Source organism: Phlebotomus papatasi, chromosome 1 (assembly GCF_024763615.1).
Source record: "Phlebotomus papatasi isolate M1 chromosome 1, Ppap_2.1, whole genome shotgun sequence".
Classification (NCBI taxonomy): domain Eukaryota; kingdom Metazoa; phylum Arthropoda; class Insecta; order Diptera; family Psychodidae; genus Phlebotomus; species Phlebotomus papatasi.
Genome location: NC_077222.1, coordinates 40994009 through 41013872, shown reverse-complemented (window position 1 = coordinate 41013872; position 19864 = coordinate 40994009). Strand labels below are relative to the sequence as shown.

General features: G+C 37.2%; 2 protein-coding genes across 2 annotated transcripts in view; one reads left to right on the top strand and one right to left on the bottom strand.

Moving 5' to 3' along the window:
• The window catches only part of LOC129799738 (uncharacterized), a 155229-nt gene that overhangs the window by 82205 nt on the left and 53160 nt on the right, over positions 1–19864 (bottom strand). The gene's annotated exons all lie outside the window — the stretch shown is intronic.
• The window catches only part of LOC129799740 (N-terminal kinase-like protein), a 28430-nt gene that overhangs the window by 1439 nt on the left and 7127 nt on the right, over positions 1–19864 (top strand). The window contains exons 2-5 of the mRNA XM_055843918.1: positions 10976–12099; positions 15123–15271; positions 15682–15846; positions 15916–16061. Coding sequence (XP_055699893.1) covers positions 10976–12099; positions 15123–15271; positions 15682–15846; positions 15916–16061 — 1584 coding nt within the window. The remainder of the gene's footprint in view (positions 1–10975; positions 12100–15122; positions 15272–15681; positions 15847–15915; positions 16062–19864) is intronic.

Sequence of the window (19864 nt, the reverse complement as noted above, 5' to 3'; positions counted from 1 at the left end):
TTACTTGCGAGTTTGATAAAACCAGCCCACGGGACGGAGCCTACTGAGGTGAATTTGACAGGATTATAGTCTTGTAACGCTTGTAACTAAATATTAAGTGAGATTCTTAACAATCTCATTTATTACAATCATCGCAAAATCTCATGTCCTCCGATCGGCCCCAAACTTTGCCAAAATATGTTTGGCCATTTCCTGATCACGAATATATCGCTCCTTGGAAATTACAAGGGGCCAACTAATTTTCGGCCATTTTTTCAGAAGACAGCATGAAATATTCAACTTTGTGTAAATAAGTATCTCAATTTAATGACTGAACAAAAACAATTTATTTCTTTTCTATTTATATGAGCACTAATATAAACATCGAAACTTTTAGATTTTTACCTTTCAAAATATGTTTTTTAATGAGTTAGCTTCTTGTCGTTCTAAATATGATGTGCAAATTTGGCTGAAATTAGAATGACAAGGGATCAACTTGCTTGAGTTAGTTCTCCGTTTCACAAAAATTTGAACGATGAATATATTTTGTGTCCCTTTACTTCAAAGAAAATTATGCAAGTAATCAAAAAGATTAAAATTTTGAAAAAAAATCTTCTAATTGTAGAGCTTAAATTTCCCGCCTTATAGCAATAAATGCTCTGCTGAGGCAACCCTAAATATTCGAGACGCAATGTCTCCTTTCTAGGCCAGCGCCTCTGGTGATGGTGGAGACGACTGTATTAGTTTAGTCGATCGTACGATCTCAGTGAGTACGGACGTGAGTTCGTCTCGAGTCGTACAAGTGATAGGACATAGTGCGGAGAGCTCGCGACAGTCTGGAGCCCACACCAGTCGATTGCACAAGCAGGTCACCTCCTAAGTATATTAGATTTAAGAGTAGATATTGCTTGCACCCTATATCTTTTTCAGAAGTGGGATGATGGGGAAAAAATCCCCTGAATCCCTGAAAGAGTTTGTGAGGATTGCAGAGTAGCCATCATGACGAAATTGGTCGCAATAGGTTGGATGGTGCGAGTAAGGGGGGCATTAAGCATCATGGGGCAACAGGAAAATTCCTGTCGTACACAGGAATTCAGATAAGTGACCCAACTTGGGGAAAATTGCGTTTTATTGGATTTTTAGAAAGAGAAAAAAAAACAATTAATGTTGCGCAATAAGGGAAAATTTTATTCAAAAGCAAAGAAATAATTAATTGGGATATATTGTTGATCTTGAGGGATGATTCTCGCCGTGAATAGAGGCTGAATTTCCGTAAGAAATGCGATATTTCGGGAAAAGGCTGGTAATTGCGCATCATATTGGAAATTGCGTCAGAAAATTTCTTATTGGTTCAAATTGTGCCATAAAATATCACGCGATCTCCCCTAGCGGAAAGGAGGGGAAACTTGTTCGAAAATTGTCGAAATTGCAACAGTGGCGCGACTGACGGGGGAAAAAAGTATTAGTCGTTGACGAAAAGTTGGCTGAGACAATTGCATTGTCAGAAAGTTGCTATTTTTCGTGGAAAATAAAGGAAATTATTCACAAATTCTCATACAAAAGTGTTCGGACGCGATTGTAGAAGGTGTTGTGTTGTGTGTTTGTCACGCAGGTAAGGAATTTTCCGTGAAATTGGCTCGAAAAGGAGATGACGTAATTTGCACACACAAGCCACCATCTTGAGAAATGGAATATTTTTGTGAAAATTTCAGAATGCCTCGTCTTAGAAGGACAGGTACTGACCCACCAGTGCCCAGAGAGTCACCCACGGGACAGAGCTCAAGTCACGATGGTGCTCCAAGTATTGGGCCCCAAGAAATTGCCACTATCATTCCCAGGTTCGATCCGGATGATCCCAGTTGCATGGATTGCGAGCTCTGGATTGATGATTGCAGTACTGCCAAGGAGATGTATGGATGGAGTGACAATGCTGCAATCCTGTACAGTTCCATGAGGCTGAGGGGTACCGCGAAAGTGTGGTATCATGCCGCCAAGGGGCAGCTACAGACATGGGAAATGTTCAAGAGGGATTTCATCGACAATTTCCCCGTAAAAGTCAGCATCCCTGGTATCCATGAACAGCTGAGGAAATCCCAGAAGTCCAAGAATGAGACTATAATAGCCTATTTTCACCGCATGTGCGCCCTGGGAAGGAAAATTTCTCTTGACGACCAGACAATGAAGGAATACATCATTGGGGGGATCTCACCAGAGAGCCGAAGGGCTACCTTGAGGAATCGGTCATATCCTTCCTTGACCAAGCTACTCCATGCTCTACTGGAAACTGAAGAGAAGTGTAATTCAGAGAAAAAGGATGAGAAAAGTGACCGTCACAAGGCCGGATCGTCACGAGGGTACAATCGTGGTTCAAAACAGGCAGACAGGTATCATCCCTATTCCTCAAGTTCACGTGGCGGTTCACGAGCGTCTGACAATGCAGGAATATATCAACGGGACAGGAAGGAGAGCCCAGATGAGAACTTGGACAGAGATAGAGTCAAAGGTGAGAAGTTTTCCGGAAAGACTGAATTTCGAGACAACCGGAAGTGCTATCATTGTAAGCAGCAAATTGTCCGAAAAAGCCCAAGGATTTTCAGATAAGGGTGGTCGAGCAACTCCCCACCCTGCCAAATAAAAAGGGGTTGATCAAGGAGGCTGAAGTACAGGGTCAGAAGGTGAAAGCCTTTGTGGATTTCGGAAGTGACTGTACTATTGTTCAAGAATCGGTAGCTAAACGGTTGAAAATAAAATGGCAAAAAGGGACAATTTCTTTGACGGGTTTTGGGGGAGTGAAAAATAAAATAAAAGGTAGCACCCGAATTAAGCTGAATTTAGATGGTGTTGAGAGAGAGGTTGTTTTACATACTGTCCCGGATGAGATGCAAAATCACGAGATGATAGTTGGACGTGATTTTTTCAATGATCCCTTTGTGGTGTCATTGCGTACCTGGAATGATCTGATAATCACCGATAGTGCCAAAAAAGATGTCGATGTTATGGAAGTGGAAGTTGAGATGGAAGATGAAAATAAAACACCGATTGAAATTTCTGATGATATGATTTCAGTGGGAGAGGGTGTCAGTGACTCGATAAAGGAAAGGCTAAAGGAACTGGTCAAGGAAAATCGTCAGTGTTTTTCCTTAGACACATCAGAACTGGGGCATACTACAATAGAGGAGATGAAAATCCAAGTTATTTCCGACAAAATTATCAAGTATGGTCCCTATCGAATTCCATATGCTCTCAAGGAGGAAGTCCGGATGAAAATTGAGGAACTGCTCAAGTATCAGATAATTGAACCGTCAACTTCAGAGTTTGCCAGCCCAATGGTGATTCTCCGGAAGAAGAACGGAGGAATAAGGATATGCATCGACTACCGGAAAATTAACGCGATAGTGAGGAAGGAGCACTTCCCGATGCCAAACATCGAGGAAAAGCTAAATGATTTGGCGGGTAAGAAACTTTTTAGTTGTCTGGACTTGTATATGGGATACCACCAAATCAGTGTTGCCGACGAATCCCGGAAATATACAGCCTTTGTAACACCGGAGGGTCTGTATCAATATCGACGAGTGCCTTTTAGTCTCGCAAATTCCCCAGCAATCTTCATGAGGGTGATTGCTCATGCACTACAGTCTCTGAACAAAAATGATGTAACCTGTTTTATGAATGACATACTAATCACTACAACTGATGAAGAGGCACATCTCAAGACATTGGGTGATTTGTTCACTGAACTCAGGAAGTATAATCTCAGACTCAATATTGAAAAATGCCAGTTCATGAAGAGTCAAATTTCTTACTTGGGACATGAGATTACAGAAGAGGGAGTGTCCCCAGGTAACATCAAGACCCGAGCCATATCTGAGTTCCAATGTCCAACAAGTTCCAAGGAAGTGAAGAGATTTTTGGGCTTAACAGGGTATTTCAGGCGTTTTGTGCCAAATTATGCACATATTGCTGCACCACTAAATGAGGTGAAAGCTCAAGAAAAGGATCATGTGGTACTCACGGAAGAACAGACAAAAGCATTTGAAACCCTGAAGGCCAAGTTATGTGAGCAGCCCGTTTTGGCTTTGTACGATCCCAACAAGAGACATGAATTACACTGTGATGCATTCACCAGATTTGTGACTTTGAGAGCAGTTGCTGGACCCACCACAAAAATCACTACCAAGATTCTCGACGAAGTGGCTCAATATTTCGGAATGCCGCAAGTATTGGTGAGTGATAATGGAGCTGCGTTTACATCAAAAGAATTCCAGAAGTATTGTGATGAGAACAGTATCAAGCATGCATTAGTCTCTGTTGCTACACCCAGAGCTAATGGTATTGTGGAGAGAATATTTAGAGGAGTCAAAGATGCACTCAAGACACTTTCCGAGGACAATGAAGGACGTGATTGGGACAAGAAGTTAGCCAAAGTGCAGTGGATGTTGAACTCAATGGTGAATAGAACTACCGGCGAGCCTCCCCAGAAAATGCTGTTGGGATATTCTCCAAAGACTACATTCGGTGATCAGCTGTACAACTCACTTATAGTGGATCACGAAGAAGTACGCACATCAGTAGAAGACTTGAGGACAAAGGCATATGACAGGATGTGTCAGCAACAACAGAAGCAAGCTGAAAAGTACAATCAGAAGCACATAGCCCCAAAGATTTACAAGGAAGGCGATCTTGTGTTGGTGCGACACCATGTTGCTGCATTTGGAAGTTCCCGGAAAATGCTTCCACGTTACAGAGGACCATATGTAGTGGAAACTGTCCTAGGGGCAGATAGATACATTGTTGCGGATACTCCGATCACACAAGTTACTCAGAAACCGTTCAAAGGAACCTATCCAGCTGAGAAGTTGAAGGGCTGGGTAACCGAGAAGGATTTAGAGGAGTACAGTGGGTTACTTAGTGAAGACCCAGCAAGTGATGAAGTTGCAGAAGAATTATCAATGGATTGAATTTCTTTATTCTGTTAAAACTTAGTTGATAGATTACATGTTGATTAAGTTGATGTTGAATTAATTTGGATTGCTTGTGATAATAAACTGAAGTCAAAGAAAGATTGAAATATCTATTTGTTAGATGATTAGATTTGGAATATTATGGATTTTATTGAGAACTGAATTAAAGGAATACAAAATAACATGTCTGTTTCTCATTTGGAATTTAGACAGACTGAATCATAAAGTCATAAGTTGACTGGGAATCTGTTATATTCATGGTTATGGAATTTGTTTCCTGGGTGTCTGGTCAATACATATGGGATCATTTGCATACTCTTTAAAAGGAAAATCATTTGTTGAGTCTTTGTGACAAATTAGTCTTTGTGACAGTCTCAGTCAGTCTAAGTGACAATTTGAAGAGAACGGCTAGCCGACGACGACGACGACGACGACAAAAAGAAATGGATTGACTATACGAGGAATAACAACAATTGACAAGGATACCACTAGAAGACATCATTACCAGATGCAGTAGAAGGAATGACTTTTGATAGTCTAATTCCTAAGTCTTTGTGACAATTATGACAAGGTGTATTCGGAATTGCTTTTGGTAGCATTCATCCGAAATGTTGTCTTGGTGACAAAAGAAGCGAGCAAATGAAGAAGTCCCTAGATTTGTAAAGAGGATTAGATGAGATTTAACTAACAGGATAATGAAAATGGTTAGGAATTCGGTAAGTCAAGGACTGTTACCTTTCCTCAAGACAACCCTGAATCTTCGGATTAGTCAAGTACTCCAATGAGGACATTGGTAAGGTCAGGACGGCCGAGATGTAGAGCTTAAATTTCCCGCCTTATAGCAATAAATGCTCTGCTGAGGCAACCCTAAATATTCGAGACGCAATGTCTCCTTTCTAGGCCAGCGCCTCTGGTGATGGTGGAGACGACTGTATTAGTTTAGTCGATCGTACGATCTCAGTGAGTACGGACGTGAGTTCGTCTCGAGTCGTACAAGTGATAGGACATAGTGCGGAGAGCTCGCGACAGTCTGGAGCCCACACCAGTCGATTGCACAAGCAGGTCACCTCCTAAGTATATTAGATTTAAGAGTAGATATTGCTTGCACCCTATATAATAACGAAATTTAATGACTTATATCATCTGAAAATTTATTAAATTGTCTTTCTAACTGCATTAGAATCTCAAAATCGCAAAAAAGTGAGTTGACCCCTTGTAATTTCCAAGGAGCGATATGAATGGCTAAAAAACTTTTTCGTCCGTCCGGCCGGCCGCTCTTCGGAGCTCAATATCTCCTAAATAAACTAAGAGAGATATTGACTTATACGGGCTTCAGACTTAAGACTTAGCTATCTGGCTTAACTCTTCTAATTCCTACTTAGGCACAATTTTTTTTGGAAAACTGTTGTTTAGGAATAAAGCACAAGGGCAAATGATTCATTTGACTTTGAAAAATCAATAAAATTCCTTGTTATTTAGATTTTTGGGACCTTCGGGAACTGGGCTAAACCTCCAGTCTGAAGCCGACATTACACGGTTTTCGGCAAAGATTATATATTAGTTAAAAAAAACTCCTCACCCTTCCTTCCGATATTTTGAAAACTCCTTTTTTTGTTTTCACAATTGTTCAGAGTTGACATAGATCCCTCTAAAATTTTAATACAGTTATTTGGGCCTTCTAGCTCCAATTAATTTTCCGAATTTGATCAATGAGGGAGTTTTGGAAAGTTCGCACGAAACGCCACATCTCCTACATAGGGTAGAGTGAGCACTTTTCGCCATATAAGCATTTATTGGTCACTCAAGACAAATCAACTAATTTAAGGAATTTAAGAATATGTTGTACTTCAACACTCACAATATGATCTATTCTACTATTCTAATGGGTTATTACGTCTCTTAATTATTTAAAATTCATTTTAAAACAAGTGACGAAAAGTACTGAAACAAGCATAATTGGGGAAAATGCGAAGAGGGAAGTGGGGCACCTTTGAAAGTGGAGCACATTTGAAATTGGGATTTCTTTCCTATTTTTAAGTGTAAATGAGCCATATCATATTGTAATTAAGCTTTTCAATCTGTTTGTGCAGCTATAATATACGATAAGGCTCAATTTTATTTAAAAATAGGTGAAAATCCTAATTTCAAAGGTGCCCCACTTCCCCCTACCTACGTTTCAATAAGATTCACAAAAATTCTCGAGACAAATCCTAGATATAATAGATAGATTTTTTTCAAAGTATCTTAATACAACAATTCATTTTGTTCTGACAAAAATTTCATACCTTTTTCGAAGCCATTAAAGTTTAAGGGTGGCCAAAAGTACTGACTTAAAGTAGAAAGTTCGTAAAACTGCCGCTAGGGGAGCTATTATTAAGGACAAAATGTCCAATTTTCTAAGCTTAAAGAACAAAAGTTTGACATTTACATTTTAGCTTATTTTGTTATTTTGCAATTTGACACCTTTTTGATTTAAAAACCTAAAGAAATTTAATAATAATAATGCTGACACAACATTCCATGAAGGAACAAGGCCTTCCCGCAAGGGGATTTCTAGACATGTATTATTATTTTTTGTTGTTGTTACAAAATTGTTTGTTACAGATTAAAAGCCAAAAGAAATTTAACACTTTTAAATTAAAGAGGTATACAGTAGACTCTCTCTCAATCGTGAATATGGGGTAAATTTTCATCCGGTTTAGCGATGGAATTTAGCGTCAAAGCCTTTGTAAATTCCACAAAAAGTGCTTAATTAGAAAGAATCACGATAAAATAGGAAGAACTACAGCGAATTTGAGCAAATTAGCTTCATAATTAAGCGTGAAAACTGTCAACAAAATTTGACGCCCGATTGAGAAAGAGCCGATTGAGTGAGAGTCTACTGTATAAGGGACTCTGAAATCAACCTCCAAAGGTGTCGGCATAAAAATTGTCCGCCTTTAAAGCCTGATTCATAATAATCTATCTTTAATTTGAATGTGTCAAATTTATTTACGCCTGCGGCAAATTTCTCAATTGTGTGATGGTGTTAAAATTTATAATTATTCTGAGTTAAAGGCTGCTTTAATTATATCAATCTTGCCTCGAAAACGTCCTCCCGAATAGCTTTAAAATTAAAGAAATCTTAAAGTATTTGGTCCATTTCCACTTCGTATAATGTAGAGTTTATCCAGTTTATCCGGGAGCAAAAATATAAAACGAAAAAAGAAGTGTGGACTTTCATACATTTTCGCTTAAATGCTTAAGGAAATTTGATACTTCAAAATTAAAGACTATCAGAGAATCCTCAGCCTTTTTAAAGCCTGAATCTAATATTTATATATAAGGCATAAAATTGAAAAATAAATAAAATAAAATTTAAAGATCAGCATTAAGTTTCTAATAAACTTTACAATAAAGAAACTGAAATGGAAATTTAATATCACTTTAATTTTAAAACGACTCTGGAGAACTTTTTAATTATACACATAAAGTTGAAAAAAAAAAATTAATTAAAGTTATGAAATAGATGAATCATCATTGGTTTTTAACCCAGAATCGTAAATCTTTTATTTTGCCCACAAATTATTTAACTTTCTATACTTAAGATTCCTTTATCACAAATTGGGGAATTACCCCTCAATTTTGAGTTTTATTTTATTACAAGGGCCACTATAACTTTTATAATCGATAATAGAAAATCTATTAATTTTTATACTTAATAGGGTAAGATTAGTTAATTTGGAATCATGTCTAATTTATAACATTGTGATTTCCCATCAGGTTTAGGTGGCAAAATGAAAAAAACAATGAAGGAGTATTCTCGAATGTAAAGTCTTGTACTTCTTCCTAGTTTTCTTTTTCTCTTTGACCATCTAACACAGTGAAAATCTCAAAATTCTAAAATAGACATGATTCTGAATTACCCATCTTGATCTGACCCTAGTATATTTAATAATAATTTATTTTTGATCAATTTTGTAGTAAAGAAGATTTTTTAGAGGTTCGAGTTAAATATTTTTCCTAAAATTAAATTATGTTCTATTTTGACTTGAGTCCTCTTTTAACTTAACGATTAAAAAAAAATATAGTTCAAAGTTAATGATTCTAGCGAGAGAACGGAAAGAGATATCGACAAGCGATTTTGGGCAAAGGTTAAATGTCGGTAGGTGGCTAGAAGTAGGTGATGTCAGATCCACCCCCCACCCCTCCTTCCGCCATTTTGGAATACCCCTAAATTTTGTTTTCTCAATAACTCAGCCCCTATGGCATGGATGGATCTCAAATTTTAGTATGTTAAAATTGGGCCTAAGAGCTTTCGATCAGTACCAAACTTGAGCCCCCACAACCCCCCTGATTCGAGCTAGAAGGGGTTAAAAATTCAGTTTTCGAATGGCAATATCTCCGGTTATAATTATCGGAATTTGAAAAATTTTAGTGTTTTGGAAATCTCTCGTAGAGTACTACAACCCTCATGACATCCCAATTACATCCAATTTAATCGAATGTCCGATTAATCGAAAATCGATTTTCGAAAATTTAATTTCGAATAGTTCGAAAACTATACAGTAGACTCTCTCTCAATCGGGAATATGGGGCGAAATGTCATCCGGTTTAGCGATAGAATTGAGCATCAAAGCCTTTGTAAATTCCACAAAAAGTGCTCAATTATAAAGAATCACGATAAAATAGGAAGAACTACAGCGAATTTGAGCGAATTAGCTTCATAATTAAGCGTGAAAACTGTCAACAAAATTTGACGCCCGATTGAAAAAGAGCCGATTGAGTGAGAGTCTACTGTACGATGTTTTTTTCTGTAAATTTTAGTATGTTGTAGCTGATGTTGAGACCTTTCCAACGGTCTGTCGCACTCCTCCCTCGATGTTCCCTGACCCGAGCTATAATCAAAAATGTCTTGCCCGGACTGCATTTTTGGTGTTTATGATATGATTTCGATGAAATTTTAGTATAAATATTGTATCTGAGAGCAAGATCTTTCTAATGATGGGTCCCATCCGTCTCTACCCCAACCCACTGTATCCGGACCCTTACTATATCTATATGGACCGGACCCTATCTCTAATGTTTATTAACCGATCTCAATGAACTTTTTTCTTCTTCCGATGGCCTTCTGCACTCAAACTATTTAAAATAGAAAACGTTTGTTCGACGCGATTCTTTACCCCCAAAATTCAATTCACAATAGAATTTTCACAAATTTCTAGTTGCAAGCATTACGAGTTGCACGCATTTCGAGGTCGCCTGAAAAGAATCTCAGCTACCATAAGCTTATCTGGGCTTATCACTGGTTTTCTCCCATTTTCACATGGAAATTTCGACCGCCAAGATCAGTTTACTAGACGTGAATCTTTACCCTCAAAATTCAACGCATTTTCGAGAATTTGCAGGCACTCCTAAGTCGTCGCCATAAGGTTAACTGGGCTTATCACTGATTTTCTTCTGCGATACAATTGCTTGGAGGAGAAAGACTTAGCGCTCGCGAGAAGGTCAAATCATTTCTTGGGACATATTACCATAAGAAATTTTTCATTTCACCTGCTTCATTTCACTGAAATCGCTATAATATCTGCAATATCTATGATAGTGTCATAGTAAAATGAAAAAGTAAATGCTGTGAATAAATTTTTTATGATATGGAAAATGTTGTTAAATTTATTATGATAAACTACTACAATTATTTTAGGTAATCCCAATCCAAATAATCTGAATTCTTAATTTTGAACTCTCTATTTTGAAATTTTAAATCAACTCGTTGTAGTGATGTACACCAGAATGAATTCCCAAATCAATTAAATATTTTAATGCTCATAAAGGAGGGAACTTTTAGTCCGAATGACTCTCTTCTAAAACTAAACCCATTAAAGCAAATTTATATTCATAATTATAACATTGCTTAAATGTTGATTCTCAATTGATGGACAGAATTATTGCATGTTTATTTGTCATAAAATCCTTTGTGTAATTCAATAAATTTTCACTCTTCTAAATACTTTCCTATTTATTTGATATTGTTTTTTTTCGTGTGGGATTTACAGAGAGCCTTATCATTTCTCAACAATGACGGAAGCTTGCGCCACAATAACGTGTCCGTGTGGTCGGTGTTCGTGAATACATCGGGCGAATGGAAGCTTGGTGGCCTGGAGTACGTGTCTCCTGTGGATGGAAATCCCGCACCTCCACTCAAAGTGCCCCCACAGCTGGAACTGTACGATCCGCCCGAGAAATCGGATACGGCAAAGCTCAAAAGTGCCACAAAATGTTCCACGGACATGTGGGCACTCGGATGCCTGGTCTGGGAGTCATTCAATGGCAAACTCCGTGCCAGGAGTAATCTCAAGGAGATCGAGAATATCCCCAAGAGTCTAACGCCTCTGTACTGTGAACTGGTTGGAGCTTTGCCTGCCAAACGACCCAATCCGGCGGATATTATCACAAAATGCCGCAAACCTGGAGGATTCTTCAAAAATGACCTCGTGGACACTCTGCTCTTCCTCGAAGAGATTCAGATTAAGGATAAAGCAGAGAAAAATCGCTTTTTTGGCGCACTCACGCCTCAATTGGACAATTTTCCTGAGAATGTCTGTCGACACAAGATCCTACCGCAATTGATTACGGCCTATGAGTACGGAGATGCAGGATCAGCTGTCCTGGCACCTATGTTTAAGCTGGGTCGCCTCCTGGATGAGGCAGAGTACCAGAAACGCATTGTTCCGTGCGTGGTAAAACTCTTTGCGTCCACAGATCGTGTCACGCGATCACGATTACTCCAGCAATTGGATATGTTTGTGTCCCATTTGCAGCCGAATGTGGTGAATGATCAGATATTTCCACAAGTGGCTCATGGGTTTCTCGATACCAATCCCACAATTCGCGAGCAGACGGTCAAGTCGGTGATCCATCTGGCACCGAAGCTCAACTACAACAACCTCAATGTCGAGGTGCTGCGGCACTTTGCCAGGCTGCAAGCACGTGACGACCAGGGTGGAATTCGCACAAATACCACAGTTTGTCTGGGCAAGATAGCCCCCCATCTGCATCCGCAAGTGAGGCAGAGGGTACTCGTGAGCGCCTTCATCAGGGCCATGAGGGATCCCTTTCCACCAGCTCGAGTTGCCGGGATTCTCGCTCTTGCAGCTACACAGCAATATTTTCTGCTCACGTAAGTATAACATTTCTTTAACTCATTCGCGCGAACACTGACTGCCTACCCAAAAAACATTACTTAGGGTAAGTGTGCCAAATTTCGGCATAGTTGTATGCAAGAGTCAAAGTCTCAAGTTTGAAATGTAATATTTTAAATACAAATTGATTTTTTTTATTCTTTCTTCTGAAAGAGTGTTGCTTGGAACCTTGTAAAGAGTTTACCGTCTTTATTTACTCTAAAATCATTCTTAATATATTTTAAAATGAATAAAAATATAGACATAGCTTTGGTGACCTATTTCGGCCACTTTCATTCTCATAGTTCCTTGCCCTTCGGGAATTCTTCCAATGCCTTTTTCACGTCATCTCGTTTGTCGAAGCTACATTTTTTGTTATTCTTTTGCATTGTATAATCTCTAGAGTATGTAAAATCTAAATGTTCATGGAAATTCGAGGAACAAAAAAGGTGGCCGAAATTGCAAGCTGGCCGGAATTTGGCACACTTACGCTATTTGTTTTTTTTTTTATTGATAAAAATCCGATTGTTTTGGATGATTATAAAATAATTTAGGATATTTTTTGATTTTTTAAATTATTTTTTTTAATATAATATTAATTGATTCATTTATGAGCTAAATCACTATTTTAAAAAGTAAATAAGTAAAAAAAAGTAAAGAAATGATCATTTTAGTTTAAAATGTTTTCTACAAATAAAAATTGTAAATACGAGAAAGATATGTCATTCACGGACATTTAACCGATTCATTACTGATTTCAAGACCAGGTTAATTTTTGACTTTCAAAAATTCAAGATGGCGATTTTTTTAGGTCATGGGTATGTTTGCACGAAATGTTCACCTGGACCACATCCAAAACATATCAAAAAATAAATAAAATCGTAGCCGTTTTCGAAATAAACAAAAAAAAACATGGTTTTGGAGCAGATGCACAGGGTGTTGGGAAAATAACAATCATAATGATCCATGGGCTGACATACACAGTAAAAAATTTCGGCACATATTTGTCCCAAAAATTAGATCGTCCATAGACACCGAAAATTTTTGGAACAAATTTGTAACTTCTAGGAGAAACGATAAAACGCCCAAGATTAGTAACGAACCGAAATCCATCTCGACTAAAGTATAGGCCCTTAACTGTTGGACGAAACGGGCAAAATATTTTAAATTACACTAATTTATTCCCGACAATGAGAACAAATTGTCTAATATTTTCGGTTCTAACTTTTAGGAACAAATTTATATAAAACGAAATCGACTTAAATTTGTAGATATTCCACCGTATCAAAACAGTTCTGTTCTAAGAGAAAACTTTAACACAATTGTCACTATATTTCGTAACAAAACCGTAAAGAAAAAATATTTCAACAAAGAAATATCTTCTCTAGGTACATATTTGTTCTAAAAAAACTTGTTCCAAAGAAAATTTGTTCAAATAGATGGTCTGATACTTCATCGTGGAAACGGGATCCAGAAGAACCGTTAATACCTCTGGAAAATTGAATTGAATACAATTTTAGTCAGTGTCCAAATGATTTTTACTGTGTATGAGGGAGTGTTGCGAAGACCGGAAGTTCGTATCTCTTACCGTTTGGTCGGAGATCTCAGTGGCGCAATGGGCTCAGTTGGGTCTTGGGCGGACGAGATCTCTGACTTGACTCGCAAAGTTGTGAATTCGAGTCCCACCTGGTACAAGCAACCAAATGTCAGAAAAAGACATTTTCACTGTGATAAAATGTAATAAAATGCACCGCCTTTGCCCAAACAATACTCTGGGGGCACGGAAGAAGCATCCATATCGCGGGGAAAGCGCTCCTGGGCGATCTACAATGAACTTAGCACATTCTTCCAACACGGAATACAACAGCAAATTAATATGATTACATTGTAATTAAGAATTTCGATACGATTAATCATAATAACCGTTTGGTCTCTAGACAGGTAACAAGATTACAGACAGAAAAAAAGAATATTTTAAAAATATTGATCATATATGGGTACTTAACCGATTCATTACCGATTGTGACCAATGCAATCGGGTTGGAAATTTCAAGACCTTTCCAAAAAATCCAAATTTATCCAAATTAGTTGAAAAATAGACCCTCTAAAATAGTAAAGAGTTTTTCCTTCAAAAATTCAAGATGGCGATTTTTTTAGGGCATAGCTATACTTGAACGAAATGCTCACCTGGACCACCTCAAAAACGCATCCAAAAATAAAAGAAATTGTAAGAGGCGTTTTTGAAATAAACCAAGAAAATGGTTTTGGAGGGGTTGGAGAGGGGTGGAGGGAAAAAGAAAAAAAAACGTCTGGAGATATTATTTTTTAGGCTTTGAATATTTAAAAGTATTAAAGTCTTTTGGTCCTTTTTCAAAAGTCCTTCTTATTAAACAACAATTTATTATACATTTTACGTCCCTTATAAAGCTGCATTATGATGCTATTCCAATGAAAAATTAAAAGGCGAAATCTTTCTCCTGAATACTTTTTTAGTACATGGCTGATCTAATGTACTATTTCTGCATTATCGATTTTTCTTTGTTTTGGTTCCTGTCACGAATCTTTTCTCCAGTCTTCGTTGTACTGCAAAACCACCAAAAAGTCGTAATAAAAATTAATACAATCATTTGCACAGAAGTACCTGAATGTAGTCATGTACTAAAAATTTCTCCTTTTAATTTTTAAAGATTTCGCCTTTTAATTTTTCATTGGAATAGCACCATTACTCCGCATGCAAGTCGTAATATTTTGTATTTTTTCGAATAATGCTTATCACAGAAAATAGTTAAGATGATTAAATAGAATATATGAGCAATATCTCAAAATCATTAAAAATCGAAATGTAATAAAAAGGTGCAATATGAACATAACATTAAATCATTGGACTGTAAAGTCCCTAATTAATTTTCTTTTTCTGTTCAGTATATACAAGAAAAACTTTTTAAAAAGTCCAAGACAAAATACACCAGAATTTATAGAACGACCGGAACGACCTATGAATGAATGGCATTTATCTTTCCAGGGAAGTCGCTACAAGAATTCTCCCGGCACTTTGCACACTCACGACGGACCCGGAAAAATCTGTCCGTGATCCAGCATTCAAGACAATTAAAGGATTCCTCGGGAAGCTAGAACGGGTATCTGAAGATCCCAGCCTCAAAGAAACAATGGGTGAGTCGTTTTTTTTTGGCCTCTAAAATTTCAGTTTTTCCTGTCTTCTTTCAACTCAGCTAATTTGCTTCAAAACTTGATTTTTAAGCCAGTTATTACCAGATTATGTTGAATAGTGCGAAAATACACAACATTTTTTCCATAGGTTTAATATTTGTCTTTTTTTTTTACTCTTGCAACATAAACTTCTGAAAAAAAAATGCTCAGTATCCCCAATCAATGGTTTAAATTCACTTCATTAATTGCAATCATCTGCAGTCACATGGAAATTTCAATTAAATTTTAAATATGGGATTGAGCTTGCATTAAATTGGCAATTACTGTGATTTTCTTGATAATGACTTTTTTTTCTCCATTAAACCATCTGAATTCCTGCATTGAATGGGCTTTTTTTCCCTGACTTTTTGCAGAGGCTGATGTCCATACAGCAACACCATCGTTGGGTAATGCCGCCGCAACGTGGGCTGGATGGGCAGTGACGGCCGTAACGGCCAAATTTTATCGCAGTCAGAGTGATTCTTCCCGACCACGTCCTCCGCTCACCAGCAAGACCCTCAGCAAACCCGCTTCTCTCGGTAATTTAAACAAAAAGGGTTATAACTTGCCAGAAAAATGTGTTTTCACGGAGATATTTTGATTTTCAGAACAACCATCGAGCAGTAGTTTGTCCACGACGACGTCCAGCGTGACTTCCATGACGTCCCTGGAGCATGAGAGCAATGACACATCAGCATCTGCAAGCGATTACGGCGCCGACAATTGGGACAATGAGAATTGGGGCGACATGGATGTAAGTAACGCAAGAGTGATTTATCGATTTTACGTAGATTTTGGCACTAAAAGCTCAAGTAACTCAAATCCACGAGATAAAGTGCAGCAGACATTGCATTATACCAAAGTATCTATTAAATTTTCAAAATGCTCAATTTATAATTGCCCTATTCAAATTCTTTTACAATATGCAATTTCAAATTGTGATAGTCTTTGCATTATGCGGTATTTGCTATTTTAAGCTTAATTTTATAAAAAAAAGTTAGTGATAAACCTAGATCAGCTTATTGTCGATGAGATTCTTAACGTGAGCAAACTCGGTACCACCGGTATTTTTGGAGTCCTTTGTGTCTCTTTAACATATCTCCCGAAGAAACTTATAGTCTATTGCGTCAATTTTCTGAGATATCTTAAAGTAAGGGTTCTTAGGAAATGGGTAGAATTATTTTTATGAAAATTGCTTTTTTTCTCGATAACGGTATTACTGTAAGTTGTTGATGTCAAAGAACGATTTCTAAAAGAGAACTCAAGGAAGATTTTCCAAGAAGAAAATATATCCGTCTCTCTACATTTTCCTTGTAATTTTATCCAGATTTTTCTCAAATCTTCTTCTTTTGACTCTTTACAGAAATATTCTCCTTAGAACAGGAGCCAGAATTGGCGAAGATTGTAGAGTTGAAAAGTACCGTTACTAATGGAATTTTATCAATAAGTTCAGAGTATAATGGCGTTATTATAAAACATTTCTACTCTGAACTTATTACTGAAAGTTTTGGATAACGGTAACTTTTAAGACCTTGAGATTATTGAGATTTTCAGAAGCTTTAACCCTTTTTCAATGAGAATATTTGTGTACAGGATATATTTCCTATATTTCCCTACATAACAATCATTTTTATGAATTTGAAGAATATTCAAGGATTTGTAAACCGAGGAAAAAAGAGGTTGCGATTAACTTTTTTTCCTCATAACTTTAACACTTTTTAGGTGTAAAAATATATCAACATTTTTTAATGTTAATTTTACACCTTTTTAAGGGTAAAATCAACATGAAAGAAGGGTAATTTTAACCCCCAATACACCTAAAAAGGGTAATATTTACACCGAATTTGGATCAATACTGCAAAGTAAAATTAACATTTGCGGAATGTTATTTTAACTTTTTCGGATTTCTCTCAGTGTAGGTAAATCTGAAAAATTGCAGTAAAAATTAAAAGATAAGGATATGACTTGTTCTAGAAAAGTCTTACTTGAGTCCTCCTTTACAAATTGTTCTTAGAAACGACCAATATAAGATAAACTGTAATTGTATAAAAGGAGTTTAGAAAAGAAAACATTACAATACTTAAACATATATGTTATGCTCTAGTTCTTTTCCTACACACTTTTGGGGTTAGTCCCGGAACAAAAGTTGTGAGCTTTACCAATACCTATTCGATGATATAGGTCTCATTCGTGGCGAAAGGTTGGACCATTTTGCCCATTGTCTTTTGGAATCAAACTTCAGAAAAGTTAGGATATATTTATTAAATATCCTAGAAATATATATTAAATCAAAATATCTAGGAAGTATAAATGAACTGACAAAAAAATGATAGTGGAATATAGACCAGATTGTCGTCTATAATTTTGCCCCAAAACTTGATCTTAACGGTTGCTCGGTAGCTAAGATAATTCTTTTTTTTTTTTGAACACATTGTTTTGGCCACAGCAGGCATTTTGTCCATGTAACGAACTACGACAATATCAAGGATTGACTTAATTTTGTAAGAACTTTCTTTGAAACCTTATTTGAAATAACGTAATCGAGTAATAGCGGTCATATTAGGACTTGCATACTTTCGCAGCATTATTGTATGAAAAAATAATTTTTTTTACATTAAATCGACAAAATCGAACAGATGACGTAACTTGAGCAAAAAATGATATTCAAACGAAATGTAGATATTAATGTCCTCTACAAGTAATCATCAAAATCGGTTGAGCAAAATTCGGTTTATATAATAATAGATTGTGGCGCCCCTAGCGTTGGTCCTACGAAGTTCAGAGTTGTAGTGTTTTGCAAGACTTTTCATTTGCGCCTTTAATTCGTCAAAATCGGTTAAATAGAACCGAAGATATGGTGTTTTGAATTTCGTGAACTTTGACCCCTGATACCTCCGGTTTTGGAAACTTCATAACCTATAGGCTACAACACCCTATAATTGCTATAATTCGATCAACTTGCACAATGTTGTGTGATGACTTTTTGAACTTCCATCTGAAATTGCTCATCGAGAGGTACACATATACCAAATTTAGGTCAAAATGTTAATTAGAACCGGAGATAGAGGCCGGTCAATTTTCGAACTTTGACCCCTTATAGCTAAGGTCAGAGATTATCGAGCTACTTAAGTTTTTTTTTGTTTGATAGTTATAATATACGGCTACAATATACTAAAAATTGAGTCCGATGCACAATGGATTTTGAGTTGTTTAACTTGGAAAATTAAAAAAAAAAATTAATGATAGAACCCCGCGAACCCCTAGCGATGGTTTTGCAAACTTCACTTTTACACTTTCACGTTTTTTTTACTGCTCGAACTCCAGTATATATAATCCGTCGATTTTTTCACCCCCTCAAAATTTTCACCTTCCACCCCCCGGAGACCACTTTTGTCAACAAATCTTCACGTTTCAGACGATTTCTGAGAAATGTCGTCACGCTGTTTGTCCGTCTGTCCGTCTGTCCATCCGGCTGTCGCCAGCTCTAGAGGCCAAACGGTAAGAGATAGCAACTTGGGACCTAAGGGGGACCCCCATAAGTCGACCCAAGGATAGTTAATATGCCCCTCATTTTCCCCCCCACCCCTCCAAAACCAAGTTTTTTTGGGATTGCTCGAAAACACGTTAAGGGGTTTTTTTTTCAATTTTTGGATATATATTAGAGATTACCCAGGCGGACATTTAGTCCTTTTAGACGAAGATAGCTTTGAATCATTCCTAATAACGGTTTTCAAGGTTTTTTAAGGTTAAAAAGACACTATAGAGAGCGCATTTATCAAGCGAATGGGGTCATGTATTAGCTCGTTGAAAAGGTCTTGGAATTTCCGACAAAACTTACCCGGTTCCAATCGGTCTTGAATCGGTAATGAACCGGTTCATAGCCGATAACTATTTTTTATCCGAAAATCGATACTTTTAAAACAATTTTGAAGGATCTTTTGAATGATATATGAATCGGTTGAGAACCGTAAATGGTAAATGATGCGAAAGTACTTCTGAGGTAAATAGGATCTAAGTCACGAGTTCGAGTATTTCGCAAAGCCTGGGACGCTTTACCACCCCTTTTAGATTCCGATAATTAGAACTGGAGTTATAGCCATTTTATGAATTTTTTTGAGGGTCTTGGTCAAAATCCCAAAAGCCAAAATCCTGAATGGGCCAATATTCCGAATTCTTAAAAATGATATAGCTACTTCCACGATTGCACCCGAACTTGCTTGGAGACAAAGGGAAACTTTCTGCGTCTTGGGAAATTATTCTACAACACATTATCCTCCATATAAATTTCATCCCTTTCAGGTTTTTTTCTTTCGGGATTTTGGCTTTCGGGTTTTGGCGTTCGGGATTCTGGCTTTCGGGATTTTGGCTGCCTCCGTTTTTTGGACCCTTATAGCTCGGGTCACGGGGTCAGGTTACCTTTAGTTTGGTACTGATCGAAAGCTCTCCAGAAATAACATAATAAAATTTTAGCCCTATCAATGCCATAGGGGCGCAGCTATTAAAATAACAAAAAATGGGAGGTATTCAAAATGCGGAATTGCAACCATTTTGCAATTT